The sequence below is a fragment of the Megalopta genalis genome, unplaced genomic scaffold, assembly GCF_051020955.1.
Source record: "Megalopta genalis isolate 19385.01 unplaced genomic scaffold, iyMegGena1_principal scaffold0030, whole genome shotgun sequence".
Classification (NCBI taxonomy): Eukaryota; Metazoa; Arthropoda; class Insecta; order Hymenoptera; family Halictidae; genus Megalopta; species Megalopta genalis.
In genome coordinates this window covers 986,145-1,006,018 of record NW_027476099.1, presented here as the reverse complement: position 1 = coordinate 1,006,018, position 19,874 = coordinate 986,145, and the positions used below count along the sequence as shown (strand labels likewise).

At 43.0% G+C, this 19,874-nt stretch overlaps 1 protein-coding gene across 1 annotated transcript; it reads left to right on the top strand.

Moving 5' to 3' along the window:
* Window positions 1-617: 617 nt before the first annotated feature.
* On the top strand, window positions 618-19,451 carry LOC143261000 (uncharacterized). The gene is made up of 4 exons (XM_076527635.1): window positions 618-1,392; window positions 1,812-2,277; window positions 2,418-2,887; window positions 19,432-19,451. Exons 1-4 carry the CDS (start codon window positions 618-620, stop codon window positions 19,449-19,451), a joined length of 1,731 nt encoding a protein of 576 aa, XP_076383750.1.
* The last annotated feature ends 423 nt before the right edge of the window (window positions 19,452-19,874 follow it).

Sequence of the window (19,874 nt, the reverse complement as noted above, 5' to 3'; positions counted from 1 at the left end):
TCCATCACGAGGAGCACATTTTCCACCTCGTGGCTCTCCACCTCTGAACCTCGAAGTGTGCACACGTATAGTAGGGAACCTGGAGTATTTAATTTCACACTGGACCCTACATTGGTGACCCCAACGTTCGATTAAGAACCCGTTTTTCCGTGTGCATCGACGTGAACAAGGTAGAAGCCTACTGCCGCCGGCCAATTGTGCAACTGGAAGGGACTGCGTGAAGCCATCGTCACCAGCGCCTTATCATCGATTTCCAGCCGGAAAACCACCTATAGCTTCGACCACGTGGAAGTCGACGCTGGCTCCGGAGGTTCCCGGCACAATTCCGTGACGGCCTGCTCCCTGCTGAGCTAAAGCGCGAAGCCACCGTCACCAGCGCCTTCTCGACACGGTCCGCCCGTAATCATACCGTCCGGGGACCGCAGAATTTCCTGTGGCCCGGAAGACCGGGTGATACGCAGTGGCGGACGGAATCTCCGCCACCGGTGCATATTCGGCGTGGTATCGCCAGTAATTTTACCGTCCGAAGCTCTCGGAACTCACCGAGACCCCGGAAATGCGCGTGTCGAATATAGTGCCGTGATTCAGCACTTTTGCGCGGTGCGGCGGCCATCTTGATGTGCGCGTGGGAGAGGGACAGCATAGCAGCCGACGAGGGCGCGGGCGCCGCGGCATTGGACAAAATCGAGAGCTACCGCTCTCCCAAAATCCCCGCGTTTTATCGTGAGGACCCGACCTTGTGGTTCGCGGTGGTCGAGTCCACATTCCGTACGTCGCATATTACTGCGGAATCTACCATGGCGGACTTTATCGCGAGGGAGCTCGACTACGAAATCGCGGCCACGGTGAGAGACTTATGCTTGAATGTGCCGCGTCTACCAAATGTATATACGCTGATTAAGGAACGTATAATAGCGATGTATGGCCAGTCCCCTGAGACTAACCTATGCCTCTTGCTGAAGGTTCAAGTGCTTACGGACGGTAGACCCTCACTTACCCTTGCGAGACTAAAGAACTTAAATAACGGTGCGTGTGACGACAGCGTACTAATGAGCCTATTTATGGAACTTATCCAACCGGCTCACCGTCCGATCCTAGCTTCCACGGTGATCTCCGACCCCGATAAGCTCGCGGCGGTTGCCGATCGCTTGAACGAGTACGCCGGCCCTGAGGGCCCTTCCATTTCAGTAGCTCGTGCGCCGGCGCTTGGAGGAACTCCCGTTGCAGCAGCCCTTGCACCAGCGCCTGGGGGCCACTCTACCGCCGCGGAACCTGCGCCAAGATCAACGGCGATGGAGGTTATGTCAAGGTTATGTCAAGGACATAAAGAGCTGGACCGCCTGATCATCCTTGTGGGCAAAAAGGTGGCCAAGAGCGGGGTTTCACATAGGCGTCGGTCGAGGTCGTCGGGATCACGCGGCCATTCCCCACATAAGAGTCCGGCGCGTAAATTATGCCATGCGCATGCGAAATTTCCCCAGTCGCCCCACTCCTGCAAGCCGTGGTGCGCTAAGTACAACGAGTTCACCACGGGAAACTAAATAAACCTTCCATTGCTGGGACGGGCTTCGAAGGGAGGCGCAAGACGTCCAGATTACATGTACGCGACCGCGTTACGGGCCAGCAGTTTCTTATCTATACGGGTGCCGAACTGTCCGTGGTCCCTGCCAATTTTCGAATCCATGGCAAGCCAACCGGTTTCCGTCTATATGCGGCCAACGGTACGACTATAGACACGTTTGGTGAATCGTTTCGGACCCTCGATTTAGGATTGCGCCGCGCTATAACCTGGAACTTTTGCATCGCGGCAGTGCCCTACGCGATTACTGGAGCGGATCTCCTCGAACACTACGGTTTGTTGGTGGATCTTCGTAGAGGCCGACTGGTCGACTCGATGACCAGCCTCTATGCCGTGACGACGGCGAAATCAGTAGTATATAGCACTGTAAGCTCCATTGTTCCGGATCCGCGCGTGAAGCATATACTCGCGGATTTCCCGGAGGTGTTTGGCATCGCTATGATGCCGCCCTCCAAGTCAGTGGATGTGTTGCACCACATCCTGACGACCGGTCCTCCTGTATCAGAGAGGTCTCGACGACTCAATCCGGACAAACTCCGCGCGGCGAAGAAGGAGTTTGAAGCGTTAATCGCGGCCGGAATTTGCCGCCCTTCCTCAAGCCCATGGGCTAGTCCCATCCATATGGCCTTGAAGAAGGACGGCACTTGGCGCGTGTGCGGAGATTACGGGGGACTGAACAAGCAGACGATTCCGGACAAGTATCCGACTCCCTATCTACACGATTTCTCGACTAATTTAAGCGGGAAGACGGAATAACACCCTTTGGGCTTTTTGAGTTCCTCTTCATGGCATTCGGTCTGAAGAACGCTAGCCAGACTTTCCAACGCTTCCTTAATAGGATCCTGGGCGATCTGGATTTCGTATTCGTGTATATCGATGATATTTTAATTGCGTCGGAGTCGGAACAGGAACACATGCGTCACATAAATATTGTTTTGAGACGCCTGCAGGAACACCATTTAAGGGTGAACCTCACGAAATGTGTTTTCGCGGTTAAGGAAATAGAATTCCTAGGTTATCTTGTCAGTCCGCAGGGCATTCGTCTCCTGGAATCAGCCGCCAAAGCCATATCGCAGTTCCAGCGGCCCAAGAGGGTCATTGACCTCCGCCATTTCTTGGGCATGGTAAATTTCTACCGGCGGAACATACCTCATGCGGCACGTTTGCAAGCGCCGCTTAACGAGTTCATCCGCGACTCGAAAAAGCACGATGCACGCGAGATCAAGTGGACCAAAGAGGCTATTGATGCCTCCGTCAGAACCAGAGAAGCGCTGGTCAAAGCGGCTCTCCTGGCTCACCCTCGTTCGGGTGCGGACTTATGCATTGTCACTGACGCGTCCGATCTCAAAATGGGGGCGGTCCTTGAACAGCGGGGTTTAAAATCACTGTGGGAACCCCTGGCATTCTTCTCGCGCAAGTTATCACTCGCACAGGTAAAATACAGCGCGTATGATCGCGAGCTGACGGCGGTATTCGAGGCTATTAACCCCTTCTCGTGCCATTTAGCTTGACGAAACTCGGGCCCGAGCGATCCGCATCAACGCGCGCTAAACAGATCAGACTGATGTTTGTAAATAGTCGCAATACGATCCGAAATGTAGATGCCCGCAATACCTGTGATATATAAATTTATTATAAATTTATTATATTTTGTATATAATAATGTAGTATATAATAGCTGTTTATATGTTATTGTAGAAAATGTATAGCAGTTTTCGAATGTAGTTTGGTGCTCTCAAATATAATACACACTGCGCCTAAAAGAAAATAGCATATTATTAAAAAAAAATTTAATCAGAAAACTAAATATCTAAAAAAAATAAAACATTCCGGCAGATGTAAAGCCACTTGGCATTTCGAGCATTCCCACTTCGTTGCGCTTCGTATTTTACGTTTATAACAGACTTTGCACATTCTTGTTGGATGCTTATTTCGAGGTGTCGGATCTATACGTTTGGGGAAATGAGCCCAATATTGGGTTTGGAGTCGAAGGGGCGTTTCAGCTGATGGTTTTCCACGCATTTTGTAGTCCGGTAATTTAACAATTTTCAAAATTGCCTCTGCTATATCTACACGGTAATTAACATAAGTCTGCCGATTTCGACTGTAAATTGTTTTCTGCATAATATAGGTATTGAACAGAGCCATATCTGATATGTAAAAGAAAAGTTTTCTATATCCTTTCATGACTTTTCTCATTATTGGGAAACAGGCTAACATTTGATCTTGATGGTCAACTGCATCCATACCCTTATTATATTCTATGATACATTTCGGCTTCATTACTTTCTGTAACTGTTTGTTTGATTGCTCGACCATCTCTACTGTTTTGTGTTTTGTGGAGAGCATATAAACGTCGCGCTTGTCCTTCCATCGCAAAGCTATCAAATTATTGCAACATCTCCACACGAATTCTCCTTTCTTCAAAATATGTTTTTGCATGTCTTGTGGCATATTTTTTCTGTTCTTTCGTACCGTCCCGATAACGTTTGTCTTTTGACGGTGTAATTTTAGAAACAGGTTGGGCGAAGAGTACGTTATCCAGGAATAAAGTGTACCCTTTATTTATTATAGATTTTGACAACTCGATAACAACATTCTCCGACGCACTCTCGTGTCGATTAGTTCTGTCCTGCCCGGTATATATTTTAAATTCATGGCAGAAACCGGTAGTTGCCTCGCACAATTTGTTAATTTTTATTCCAAACCGAGCTCTTTTTGACGGATTGAATTGTTTGTACCCTAAACGCCCTTTATATTTCATCAAGGATTCATCTATGCTAACATATTCATTGGCTGTGTAAATTTCTTTAAATTTTTGATTCCAAAAATCAATGACCGGCCTTATCTTGCGAAGTCGGTCTTTACTATCACCAGTTTCATTATCGGAGAAATGTAAAAATCTCGAAATTTGACGAAATCTCTTAAATGGCATCGTTTCTCTAAATATTGGCGTTCCTAATACAGCTCTTTTAGTCCAGTAAAGTTGAATACTTGATTTTTTTACTTGATCCATCAAAATACATAGTGCAAAATAGGCCTTGATTTCGTCTAAAGTGACAGGATACCAAGTGTCGTCTACACATCGTTTTTTTCGCTCGTCGTGTATTGTTTGATCTGCGAAGCGATTTGTTTCCGTAACCAGGCTTTCCCAAAACTTCTTATAAAATGTAATAAAGAATAGGTCTAGTATTGTTGGATTGTCGCTTAAATTATTTAAGACAGACGCCTTTATTCCACGATGTTCAGAATACTTCCAAACTATTGGTGTGTTTTCTACTTTTCGCCAAATCCATGGTTGTTCTGTCGTACCTTCCTCTTCACTACTATCATCTATAATCATATGCCTTATTCGCTTTGCAACTGGCATCAACACGTCACTATCAGAAGATTCGTTATCACGGCCTTCACTAAACACTTTTGTACCTTGCATTTTGAAGGGGTTTCTTAACTTTTAATAATTGAACTGCTTCGTAACAGCAACGATAAGAATCGTGACTAACTGTTCTGAGGTACTGAGAGGAACTAACATTCATTCACGAGCGTAACGGGCAAAAAATCAGTCCGCGAGCTCTGCTTGTTATGTTTACGCTTGGCCCAAGTATCTGTTCGCGACTCAGACTCGCGATATTTATGTTTGGCCCAAGTATCTGTTCGCGAGTCTGACTCGCGATATTCATGTTTGGGCAAAAATCTTCATCGCGAGTCTGACTCGCTAAAGTACGGGAAGGGGTTAAGTACTTCCGGCATTATGTGGAAGGCCAGGAATTCTCAATCCTGACCTACCACAAGCCGCTTATTTACGCGTTTCGACAGAAGCTCGAGAAGGCTTCTCCGCGCCAAATCCGCGAGCTCTCGTTCATCGCGCAGTTCACTACGAACATTTACTACATTCCGGGGGCGGACAACGTCGTAGCCGACGGATTGCCACGTGTCGACGCACTCCGCCTGCCCGTTGAACTCAATTTGAAAGAAATCTCCGAACATCAGAAAACGGATGAGCAACTAAAGCAATTATGCCAATCCGCCGATGTCTCGATCAAATTAAAGATACTACTGTTCGGTTCGGACAATATACCAATATTTTATGAAATATCTGGTGAGACGATCCGCCCATACATTCCCGCGACGTTGCGAAGGACAGTTTTTGATACTGTACATAATCTGGCTCATCCGAGTGCCAGGGTTTCCGACAGATTAATTAGACAGCGGTACATTTGGCCCAACATTCACCGGGATGTTGCTCGGTGGTGCAAGCAGTGCATTAAATGTCAGCGTGCTAAAGTCTCACGGCATACTAGCTACTTGCCCGAGCACTTTGTTGCCCCGGATGGTCGATTCGACCACGTCCATTTGAACATTGTTGACCCGCTGCCCGTGTCGGACGGGTACAGTTACTGTTTAACGGTCATTGACCGATTCTCTCATTGGGTAGAGGCTGCTCCTTTGCGGGATACTTCGGCGCAGTCGGTGGCAAGAGCGTTCTTCGAAACGTGAGTGTCGCGCTACGGGGCTCCCAAGGTCATTACTACGGACCAAGGAACCCAGTTCGAGTCGCGACTGTTCTCGACCCTGCTGTCGCTGATCGGGTGTGACCGAGTCCGGACCTCTCTCTACCATCTGGCATCCAATGGACTAATAGAACGGTGGCATCGAGCTCTGAAAGCATCGATAATGTGCCACGCGACTAAGGATTGGACACGTGTACTACCATCGGTTCTGTTAGGACTGCGTTCGCATGTCCGAGCCGATATTGGAACCTCTCTGGCCGAATTCTTGTTCGGGACCACTCTACGGCTTCCCGGGGAATTCTTCCTCTCGGGCGATACCACGACCGATCCGAATGTCTTCCTCGAGGAATTTAAGAAATACATGCGACGAGTGCGCCCCATTCCCGTCGTTCACAAAAATCTTAAACGGTCATTTGTATTCAAAGAACTAAGTTCGTGCTCGCACGTTTTTCTGCGGCACATGGCCAAAAGGGCGGTGGAACCGCCCTATTCGGGACCGCATAAAGTGGTCAAACGCAACTCAGAGAGAGTTTACCAAATCGACGTGAATGGGACGGTGCGCACCGTTTCCACCGAACATCTCAAACCGGCGTTCCTCCTTGAGGAAGACATTTATTGTGAATCTGGCCACCGCGAAGGTGGCGCAGATACGTTTCCTCGCCAATGTTGGCATACACAATGATGATTACCTACCCCTCGACGGAACACCTGCGAGGGGTCCGAACGTGGGTAAATCGCCGCCTTCGCTCATCGTTCATTAGGCTGGGTACGGAAGACCCAGTCTTAACTCCATGTCCGTGTAAGAAGTGTTCAAGTTTATTTTGAGTTGGGTAGGCCGTGCTACCTACTCCAACTGTGTATGAAGGTTATTAGGAGGGTTTTGCTTCGCCGCTCGACCGCGGCGGCGGGTGCCCGCCACTGCCCTCGGCAGCGACGGTACTCTGCCACATGTAATCACCCCCTTTTCCACACGACAGCAATGATTATGCAGCGTGCTGGGTTGGCGAGTGACAGCTATTCTTTGCTCGTTGTTGGTATTAGGCGGCTGCCCATGGTTGGTGCCCGTCCAGGTCGGATAAGCAAGTTGCGGTTGGCGTAGCAGAGCTTCGCCAGCTACGGTAGCGGGTGTCAAGCACCTCACGCAAGCACCGCGGCCGTTCAGCTCCACAAAACCGTGATCGGTAGGAATCTATGATGGGGAAGGATGGGACTAGGCAGGGCGGGTGCCATAGCCCTTTTTTGCCGCAAATACAGACTTGCGTTGCCCGGTCTCCGCCGCGTGGAGGCGGGGTTGGACTTTGGAGACCTCCTTGAGGAAGACATCTAGTGTGAATCCGGTCACCGCGAGGGTGACGCGGATATGTTACCTCGCCCTTACGGGCATACACAGCTAAGCTGCCATCTACCCCCAGTCCAACCACTGTCAAGGAGAGGGGCCAAGAAAAAATCCACACGTGCCATTGAGCCGTTTGCAATGGACGAGTTCTTTAGCCGCTAGCGAAATTCTGGTTTTACCCTCCTTTCGCTAGCGCCCACGGGGAACCACGGGGAGGCGAACTCGTGACGCGACGCCTCGCCTCCACTAAGCGAAGACCTAGGAGGAAGGATGGGAGTTGGGAGGAATGGGTAGGGGTTTGGGGTTGTTGATGATGGGGACGTGAGTCGTCCCCTTCCGGGTCCTGGGGAGTGCAGGTGTCCGGGGTTGCCTACATGAAGCCCTTTAGCCAAAGGGCTTCCCTACAGAAGTCGGAGAAGACCTGGAATGCCTCTGGAGACGACACGAAGTGTTGTGCCGCTTCCGGCCATTTCCAGTCTCCGGCTGGTACTACCTCGCGGAGGGCTTCTCTTTGCGGTTCGAAATTAGGACAGTCGAGGAGGAAGTGATCGACCGTGTCCGATCCGTGACCACACGCGCACTCCTCACCGTCGGAAACTCCGTACGCGCGTAGGCGCGACTGGAAGTTTCCGTGGCCGGTGAGGACTTGCGTGGTGTAGTGGTTCAGTTTCGTCCACTTGGCCGCCACTCTCTCCTCTATGTTTTTGAAGAAGGCGTAGGTGGTGCGGCCCTTGTGGGAAGAATTTCACATGGATTGCCACACCTTGTACGCCTCGACCGCTAACCTATGTTTTGCATCGTCGGCCCCCGCCGGAACGACGATGCTACCTAGTCTGGCGTCTTTACCTTTGCGCGTCTCGTACAAGGCTTTGGTTTGCCTGAGCTTAACGTCAATGGGTGTAGCACCGGTCACCACGCACATGCTGTCCCACGATGACCGGCGGTATGCACCGGTTATCGCGATGAGAGCACGGCGCTGTGCAGCTCTCAGCACCCTGAGCTCCCCCTCCGTGCACCGATCGGCCCATCCGGCGGCAGCGTACGTTGCCACCGGGATGAAAACCCCACAGTACACGGCGGAGAGCGCCCCGAAGCGGAGCCCCCATTCACGCCTTGCCATTCTACCCAGCTTCGCGAAGAGCGAGCCGACCTTGTCACTTATGTAGTTGCAGTGGGTTCGAACACCCATGCCCCTATCAAAGTGGACGCCGAGGTACTTGACGAAGGGTTTGAATCTTAAGGGCTTATTTCCGATCCAAATGGTCGGTGGCTTTTTCACTAAGTCTAGCTTTGAAGCGCGGACTGCCATGCGTTTTCGGTCTGGGCGCGATCCTCCCCGTCGGCCTATCTTATCTCTCTCGATATATCCGCTGCGCAGGACAATCGCCTCGGATTTCTTCTCGGAGATCTCTAGCTTTGCTGATCTGCACCAACCTAGGATCAGGTCAACAACTCATTGACCTTCTATCTCTATGTCTCTACGGCAGTTTCCGCCCACGAGGACGATGAGGTCGTCCGCGTAGGCGACGAATCTATTCTCGACTGAGGCCCTCGTCGCGCGCTTGGAAACTCTTACCGTCCCGACGGTGAGACTGACTTTGCGGTCCTCGAAGTAGTTGGAGACCACTTCGAAGACGTTGCGCGGGCAGTCTCGGTCCCTAAGACTCTTCAAGACTAAGGGCCACCAGACGTTGTCGAAGGCTCCGGAAATGTCGAACAGCAGCGCTATTACATGCCGATGCTCCAGGGCATCGACCATGCGGCGCAGCTCGACAATTGCATCTTCAGTCGACTTTCCGCGCATGAAGCCGTACTGTCTGCTGGAGATGCATCCCGTTGCCATCGCCGTCTGTTCGACGGTCACTCCGCGGCCCTCCATAGTGCGATTGTGTCGTCGCGCTTCTTCCAATTGTTTCTTCGCAGCATTCGCATCGTTTATTGTTTTGATCACCCCAGCGCAGCGCCATCTGTCAACGCTTCCGAAGCTCCCAAAGCGGGTAATAACAGCGGTAGAAAACCGCCTCGTTTGATGATAGGTAGAATTCATTCGATACTGTTTCTACCTTCTTTCTTTTTCCTTTGACCGTTCGTCGGTCTTCCTCCTTCTTCTTCTTCTTCTTCAAACCCATACCTAATCTTATCAGAGCTGTTTTTACCAGTCTGTAACGGTATACAGAGCTGTTGTTACCAGTGTGTAACGGTATACAGAGCTGTTTTTACCAGTCTGTAAATGGTATATGGAGCTGTTATGTCAAGCTTTGTTTTATTTTTCTGTTGATTATGAAAAAAGAAAAAATGTACGTACGTCAGTTTACATGGAGATGCGCTCTATCATTGGAATACGGGGAGACTGATATCTACAGTTTCGTACGACAGTCCTTGAATGTCCGGGTTCCGACCTGCCGCACCTGGATCCGTTCCGACCTGGATCATTGCTACCGAGTAGTATATGGTGCGTGATAAGCGGCCCGTGAGGATGTGGTAAAACGAACGTTATGATTAGTCTGTTGGAGAGTCCGAATTGGCAGCGATTCGCAAATGTGTCCGTGTATTCGAAATCGCTGCGTCAACCAAAGTATCAATACTTGAGCAACTTGCTCTCGTCCGTGGGGGAAGTAGGTTATTGGCGTGCGGGGCAGTCGTGAGCGGCGCGGCAGTTGCAGCAAGAACGCTCGTCGAATACTGTAAATATCTGAACAATAATAAAAAAATGGTCCTTTCTACATCCGAAGCCCCCCAGCTTAGACTTTTCTGAATCGATATATCCAACTCTCGAACTGCTCACTCGAATATTGGCACGTCCATCTTGCTTGAAACGAACAGTTGTCACGCAGATATTCTGCCGCGCGCTAGGTTACTAGACCAGGGGAAGGTGGCGTGCGGAGCAGTCGTGAGCGGCGCGGCAGTTGCAGCAATAACGCTCGTCGAATACTGTAAATATCTGAACAATAATAAAAAAATGGTCCTTTCTACATCCGAAGCCCCCCAGCTTAGACTTTTCTGAATCGATATATCCAACTCTCGAACTGCTTACTCGAATATTGGCACGTCCATCTTGCTTGAAACGAACAGTTGTCACGAAGATATTCTGCCGCGCGCTAGGTTACTAGACCAGGGGAAGGTGGCGTGCGGGGCAGTCGTGAGCGGCGCGGCAGTTGCAGCAAGAACGCTCGTCGAGTAATCGGGTAGGTGATGTAGGAATTTTAATATATAGTAATAGTATATTAAAATAATAATAGATTTTTTTATAATAATAATAATTTAATAAGACATGTATTTATAATTTTTATAGAATGATTCATTATACTATAATAAACTAAGAATAATAAAAACGTAAGGATGAATAATTATAGGAAATCAGAAAAAAAGTTTGATTTTGTCGGACAGTGCTAGTGGGATAGGATGTGATATGTAGATAATGCGAAGTAAACAAATAATTTAAATGTAGTTCGTTTATTTAAAAAACTGATGGTGATGGAGCAACTCGTAAATAAAATGAACAACAGAAATGATAAAAACGATCCTTTTATTAATTAACCACTTGACATACGAATAAAATGTGCATCGACGCGTCCGAAGAATACTATTTAATTTGGCTCAACTGGACACTCATGTACAAGCTCAGAAACAGGGCCTTTTCTTTTTAAAGTTACATTGCTATATAACATTCAATAGGGTTGAAGTATAGTGTTAGTGTACAACAATTAAGTAATAGTATAAAATAATAATTTAATAATTTTGTAATGTGTGATACATCTCAAAGCATTTAGTAATATGTAGCGAAACGAGGCATATTTTACACTGCCAAGTTGTTTCACTTCTTATATTATGTTTTACGCAAACATGGCATCTTTTTGCAGGATGTTGCTTTTTATTTGTCGCGGGTATATGTTCAGGAAAATGTGTCCAATATTTTGCTTGTAACCGAGTTGGGCATTCACTTTGCGACCGTCTGCCGCGTGTCGGATAGTCCGGCAGGGACAAATTACAAAGCATGTCTTCTGCAATATTCAATCGAAAATTCACAATCGATTGCTTTTGTGAAGTAGGCAATTTGGAATATAAAACATAAGCATTATAAATAGCTACATCAAACATATAAAAAAATATTTTTTTATATCCTTTTGCACATTTTCTCATGAGGGGGAAACATGCAAGAGATTAGTCCTGTTTGTCTACACCTCCCATTCCACGATTATACTCCAGAACACAGGTCGGTTTTATTTGTCGATGCAATTTTCTTTATCGGTACTGTTAGGAGGGGGAAAGCATCTCCAACAGTCTAAACAAAACAGCATCAATGCACGACCGAAACAATTAAAGAATCTAATAATGAAATGCACGGCGTTCGCCGAATACAGTTCTTGACGTCTTGGAGACGTCAAAGTCTACAATGGCACATGAAGTAAATGACGTCTCCCAAACGTCATTGTATGTCAAGTGGTTAATAAAAATTCAAAACGTATTTACAACTCCCCCCTCCTCCCCTCCTTCCCCTCCTCTTCCTCCTCTTCCTCCTCTTCATCCTCTCCCTCCTCTTCCTCATCTTCCTCCTTTTCCTTTCCGTTCATTGCCCCTTTTTTGAGGGCCATAAATAGTTGTTTTGAACAGTTTTTTGAGCTCTCTCTGCAACGTATAAGTATATATTATTATTATAATTTGTTACTATACATATTACTATATTATATTATATATAAAAGTATTTTTCATTTACTTACATTGGCCGCCACCAGGTTTGCCAGGTTAGGCCTGGCTACCCCTCTGGCCAATTGGCCCAATATGTTCCTCCACTGGGACTGTAACATAACAGCAGAATTAGAAATACATATATTATAAATATACATTCTGTTGTGCACACTTATATTGCATATACTTACAGCTCTCCCGGACTCGTACGCGGCAGCGATTTCTCGCTGCCGCGCTAGTATTGAGTCCAGCGACTCGTTCGCGGCGGAGGTGTCCGTCGCTGCTGAGGTCGCCGTTGATGCTGCGGCGGTGTTCGCCGCTGTTGAGGTCGCCGTTGATGGTGCGGCGGTGTTCGCCGCTGCTGATCCAGCGGATGCGTTTTCTTCTTCTAGCTGCATTTCCTGCATTTTTTGTTCGACTTCTCGATCCATATTTCTGCAAAAAAAATAATATTATTAAAATAAATTGCTACACAATTACTAGAACAAATTTCCATAATACTAAATTTTATCGCGTTATAAATTCGAAATAAAATCAATTGAATCGTTTGCATACCAGATGGTTCTAAAAAAACAGGATCGAAAAACGCCAAAGAGCGCGATCGCGCTCCTTCGATTACATAACTAATATTTTAACTTATATTTAACGAAAAATATACTACATGTATATGCCCTGGCTTTTCTCAACCCAAAATCTGAAGAGCGCGAAGGTGGCTCGTGGTACGCAAACGTTTCAAAACTTTGAAATTCTAATGCCACATACATAGTTTATATATTAGTATGTACTTACTTGCAATTTCTTCGTGGTTTCTTACTCCTCCAAGAGTTCAGCGTTGAATGAAACTGCGACCCTTCGCAGCTCGAAGTTAGGCCCAGTGTCGGTCTCGGAGCCGTGTTTGTGGTGGGGGGATTTTCAAAATGGGACTACATGATGCGCCAATGGTTCAAATAGTATGATTGGTTGTCTGCCAATGGTTCAAATAGTATCATTGGTTGTCTGCCAATGGTTCAAATAATATCATTGGTTGTCTGCCAATGGTTGAAATAGTATCATTGGTTGTCTGCCAATGGTTCAAAAAATATCATTGGTTGTCTGCCAATGGCAATGTCCAATGGTAGCATCGCTAGCATACCCTGGTCCAAATCATGATCCCACACAACGGTTGCTTTCCCTATTTCAAATTTCCCGCTACCGCTGTTTGCAGTTCGAAAATGATTTGTTTACACTTTCGTAGGCGATAAAGCTACATGTATTAGTAGTATCGTAACGTGACTCGCATTCAGCTGTTCTCTGCGTTTTTACGTCGCGTTCAGTCGTGATTTGTTCTCCAAGTGATACGGTCTAGGAGTGCAAAGCGCGCGATGTTTATTTCTTATAATTTTAGATTTTTTCTATTTCATTCTATTTCATTCTACTTCATTCTATTTTATTTTATTCAATTCTATTCTTTTTGATTCTACTTTTATATTCTACTCTATTCGGCATTATTCTACTACATTTCATTGTAAACAATAGAAACAGATAAATTTAACAATTTCAAAAGTGTAGCGAAACGATGCCAAAGGTTGTGAATTCAATGAATTGGGAGGATGTGGTTTCTTCCCAATTGTTTAGACGTATTAAGGGGGGTGCATCGAAAAACCGACCTTGACCACACCAAGATACAGCAAAAGAAAAATTATGAAGGAGAGGTAAGTGAGCATTTTGTTTCGTTACTATGATTTCGGTAATATGTTTCGATATAATTTAAATGGTAAGAGCAAAAGTTCTCATTACTGCTGGAAATACATTTTTTCGCTTTCTCGCTTTTGTACTTCCATTTCTCGGATTTTTATGATATTGGCATATGCTGTAGTCCATATTCAATCGTTAGAATGAAGTTGCAAAACAAAATCGACGGGTCGAAGTAGCTGATTAGTGTCATATATACGTTATTTATATTTCACGTAAATTTCTGTATCATCGAAAGCACTGACATCGAGATATCCCTTCCTTTTTCTTGGGATCTTCGTCACGTACAAATGCTTTCCCGGTTGTATGGACGTATGTTCGTATTGTTTGACGAACAGATGGGGTCGAAAGGAAATTTTAGGATTATTGTCGTAAAGAAAGCTGATTGCCTTCGTGTGTCCCTAAAGAAAGAAATTAGAAGGCCGAGGATCTGGAACTCGTTGCTTTTACGACCGGTCCTTGAGACCCGGCCGCATACGGCACGCAGATGGGAAGATTACAATTTCCGCGTCCGACAATTCATTCCCTCCCACGGTGAGGGCCCACTGCAGATATTATTTCAATACGTATTCTGCATTTGTTTGCAACAAACGTTTTCTCTTCAATCTTCTGCAAAGAGCGTAGCCGACTCAAGATGGTCAAAATTGTCCTTACAGGTTTTTCAATGAGTACTATACCGTTCGATCTAAATAAATTGATATTATTAATTAAATAATGTGAGCCAGTCACTGTGCCGTTGCAACCATTTCGAATCATAACCTGGAGTAAGCCGTTCAATCTTTCCATTTTAATTGAACACTTGCAAATGATAACGATGACAATACAAGTAGCAACGATTTGTTGCATAGCAATACGGCCCACCGGTCAACAAAAACCTAGCTGCGCAAAATTTCAACCCGGTTGCAAGCTGTGGTTATCTCTGACTATCACGAAGTCAAATAATATTAATGCGCCATTGGAGTTCAGTAATGATGTAGCACAAATCTAAGCTCAATCAAAATTTATTGTACGTATCTATTATTTAAAAAATATAATATTATATATTAGAACTTAGACTTATATGTGGGATTAATTTATAATAGAGCTGAATATAATTTTTATTTTGATTTCTCGGTTCGAGAGATATGAAATTATCTAATTGAATAATTGAATTTGATTTCTAATATACAGTTACGGGGTAATTTTCTTAGAAATAAATAATTGGGTTATAGTTAATTAGTACTATGATTGTAATAATATAATTTATTTTATTTAGGTTTATTTGATTGAATCATATTGAACTGTTAATTATATGAATTAATTCGCTTTGTTGGAGTGAGAACATTATATATATATATTATTTTAATTGCGGCTAAAACATTGGCTACAAAATATTTTTCATGCATACAATTGATGAATTCATCTAAAAATTTAGATAGTTTTCATACGAGTGACAAGTAGAGATTAATTGTTAATATTACATGAAAGTTTGAATAAGAAATTTAAATTAAATAATGGTAAAAATTCAGTGCGCCAGCACCAACGGTTCGACTGCTGTTGTTCGTTAATTTTAAGAATTTTTAGGGGCTGCAGTTATCTCGATGGTAAATTTTAATAATTATCTGGGTTGAATAAATTTATGCGAACCGTACAAATCGCCCGTCGCTTTCATTATAAATGGACTAAGTCGTAACGGTGTAAAAGTATGGGACAATGTTTTCATTAAGATTTTAGTTTAACAATAAGTGTTTCATTTACATTGAAAGGATTCTGAATGAGGAAAATTATATTATTTGCACAAATTATAAATATTATTGGTTTCTTAATTTAATACATTTGAAAAAGGGAATTACATGATTATAAGTTATAGTATTTATTTACGAATAAATTTAATGATTTTAAAATGTGTGTGCGTGTGTTGTAGAAGAAGAAAGTAATATTAGTATAAGTAAAAGTGATTTTTTCGTACTTTTTGTATCAGGGTTAATTAAAATAAAGTTAGTGTTTTTAATTATCTCGAAAGTAAAAGAGTTAATTTAATATTTCTGTTATGTATCATAATAGTTATTAATAATGAATTGATGAGTTTATGTTGGAAGAAAATCCTAACTTTGGCATTGTTAGTTGTTACATTTTTTATTGGAATCTTTTTTTTTTTCTTTTCTTTTTTTTACGGACATTATTATTTCATACTTTTAAATATATTTATTCATTTATCCTACATCAAATTGAATTGGTTAGTTTAGGGTATTCAATAATAATTGAAATAAATAACGGTTCATTGTCGTATAAAGTATTAAAGTCGTGTAAAGAATTAAGTTTAGATTTATGGTAATTGAAGATTTAAATTTTTATTAATATTAATCAGTAAAATTAAATGATTTGTATTTCACAACAATTTTATTACTTTGTTGTAATATAATTTAACTTAACTGTATAAATTTATTTTAATACTAATTTAAAATTGGACTTTTGAAATTAGAATATTTAAATTTTCAGTAGTTTTAAGCAATAAAATTAAATATTTTGTATTATGACAATTAGACCGCATTTCCACGGTGGACAGTCGCATGAATTGGGGAAAACCGTAATTCGTTTTCTATGGCCATAAATCTGGTCCACGGGCTAACGATGCATACTGTCAATGTCGTACTAAGAGAAAGAAACAGTTGTGCGTTTGTCGTAAATTATGTTGAGTGCGAGCGGCGATTGTGTCGCGCCTTCGACTGACGATATACACACGACCAGGCACTCGAGGCCCCAATAGTGTTTGGTTTCCTGGATCGCAGACAAAATATATATATATATATTGCCGGGTAAGTGGCCGAGGACTGTCGCGTGGTTTTCCACAGATCAGTTTGTTTTTCCTTTAGAGAATCGCGGGCATCGGGGCATACCAGATTACTGCAGCCCCTAATAATTCAACGAATGCCCCGATACCCGCGATTCTCTAAAGGAAAAACAAACTGATCTGTGGAAAACCACGCGACAGTCCTCGGCCACTTACCCGGCAATATATATATATATATTTTGTCTGCGATCCAGGAAACCAAACACTATTGGGGCCTCGAGTGCCTGGTCGTGTGTATATCGTCAGTCGAAGGCGCGACACAATCGCCGCTCGCACTCAACATAATTTACGACAAACGCACAACTGTTTCTTTCTCTTAGTACGACATTGACAGTATGCATCGTTAGCCCGTGGACCGGATTTATGGCCATAGAAAACGAATTACGGTTTTCCCCAATTCATGCGACTGTCCACCGTGGAAATGCGGTCTAATTGTCATAATACAAAATATTTAATTTTATTGCTTAAAACTACTGAAAATTTAAATATTCTAATTTCAAAAGTCCAATTTTAAATTAGTATTAAAATAAATTTATACAGTTAAGTTAAATTATATTACAACAAAGTAATAAAATTGTTGTGAAATACAAATCATTTAATTTTACTGATTAATATTAATAAAAATTTAAATCTTCAATTACCATAAATCTAAACTTAATTCTTTACACGACTTTAATACTTTATACGACAATGAACCGTTATTTATTTCAATTATTATTGAATACCCTAAACTAACCAATTCAATTTGATGTAGGATAAATGAATAAATATATTTAAAAGTATGAAATAATAATGTCCGTAAAAAAGAAAAGAAAAAAAAAAGATTCCAATAAAAAATGTAACAACTAACAATGCCAAAGTTAGGATTTTCTTCCAACATAAACTCATCAATTCATTATTAATAACTATTATGATACATAACAGAAATATTAAATTAACTCTTTTACTTTCGAGATAATTAAAAACACTAACTTTATTTTAATTAACCCTGATACAAAAAGTACGAAAAAATCACTTTTACTTATACTAATATTACTTTCTTCTTCTACAACACACGCACACACATTTTAAAATCATTAAATTTATTCGTAAATAAATACTATAACTTATAATCATGTAATTCCCTTTTTCAAATGTATTAAATTAAGAAATCAATAATATTTATAATTTGTGCAAATAATATAATTTTCCTCATTCAGAATCCTTTCAATGTAAATGAAACACTTATTGTTAAACTAAAATTTTAATGAAAACATTGTCCCATACTTTTACACCGTTACGACTTAGTCCATTTATAACGAAAGCGACGGGCGATTTGTACGGTTCGCATAAATTTATTCAACCCAGATAATTATTAAAATTTACCATCGAGATAACTGAAGCCCCTAAAAATTCTTAAAATTAACGAATAAGTTAAACTGCTTAACGAATAAGCAGTTTAACCGTTGGTGCTGGCGCACTAAATTTACCATTATTTAATTTAAATTTCTTATTCAAACTTTCATGTAATATTAAAAATTAATCTCTACTTTTCACTCGTATGAAAACTATTTAAATTTTTAAATGAATTCATAAATTGTATGTATGAAAAATATTCTATAGCCAATTTTTTAGCCGCAATTAAAATATATATATATATATATTCTCACTCCAACAAAGCAAATTAATTCATAATTAACAGTTCAATATAATTCAATCAAATGAACCTAAATAAAATAAATGATATTATTACAATCATAGTACTAATTAGCTATAACTCAATTATTTATTTCTACGAAAATTACCCCGTAACTGTATATTAGAAATCAAATTCAATTATTCAATTAGATAATTTCATATCTCTCGAACCGAGAAATCAAAATAAAAATTATATTCAACTCTATTATAAATTAATCCCACATATAAGTCTAAGTTCTAATATATAATATTATATTTTTTAAATAATAGATACGTATAATAAATTTTGATTGAGCTTAGATTTGTGCTACATCATTACTGAACTCCAATGGCGCATTAATATTATTTGACTTCGTGATAGTCAGAGATAACCACAGCTTGCAACCGGGTTGAAATTTTGCGCAGCTAGGTTTTTGTTGACCGGTGGGCCAGACTTCGCCGCTAGGTGTCGCAGGACAGAGACGTGCTGTCACGACGCTCCGCAGTCAAAGTTCTGTTAAAGTGGTATTTCCTGAAGTGAGAATTATCTCAGTGCCAGGAGAGTACAGTGGACGATCAGCTGAGCACGCTGATATATAAATTGTGTGCAATGAACTTGAACTCAGTGGAAAACAGCCTGTGCAATCCACGCCACGTGCTCCGGCACGTCGAGCTTTGGGAGCGGATTCCTCCGGGAATATCGATCCCAGACAGAAACTATTTACATGAAAGTGATTTGTTTTTCAAGACCTTCATTTTGACACATCGTGCGTGACAATAGTGGCAAAACAGTGGATTTTTAAAAATCAATCAACAGATCGAAACCACGCCATCTTCCACCTCGAGCTTCGAGACGCCACCGTCAGCGTGGGGTGGCGCTGCTGTCCGGAACTAGTCCAGCCCAGCCAATCAGAGCCTCCCGTCGGCGTGCAGGGATTCAGGGCTGCCAACCCTTAAAATTTAGGCAAGGTTGGCAGCGGAAGTTCCCTCCGGCGGAAAACAACATTCGAGCCTCCGCTCGAAAAACCACGGAGCAGCAAACTACCACGGGCGCCAATTTCAAACACTTCCGAAATTCAATTCTGTCTTTTCTCTGTTTCAGCAACACCAGCCCACCCGTAACCAACCGCCAACAGCACCGGGCAACTAATTGTTAAATAATTGTTTAAACAATTTTATTAACAAATACAGGAATTTTTTTTTACAAACAAATTTCCGAAATTTTTTTTTTTTTTTTTGTTCTTATTATTGCATCGTTTACAGATAAGAAACAGTGACACCGGAACGAACGCCGTTCCCGGCCCCGGAAACGAGGATGAGCCTCCCCAGGACGGAGGCCAGCTCAGCGACCGCCACTCCGCCTCACCCCCGGCCGCCATCATCGACCAGTATGATGGACACCGAGGTCTCCGATTCAGAGGGCTACATTAAGGTCCCTGCACGGCATCGCAAGAATAAGCGACGCATCCGGTCAGACTCGGACTCCGACACCCCCCTCGCGGCAATCCAACTCTGCAACTCTAAGAAGACAAAGAAAAGGTCTGA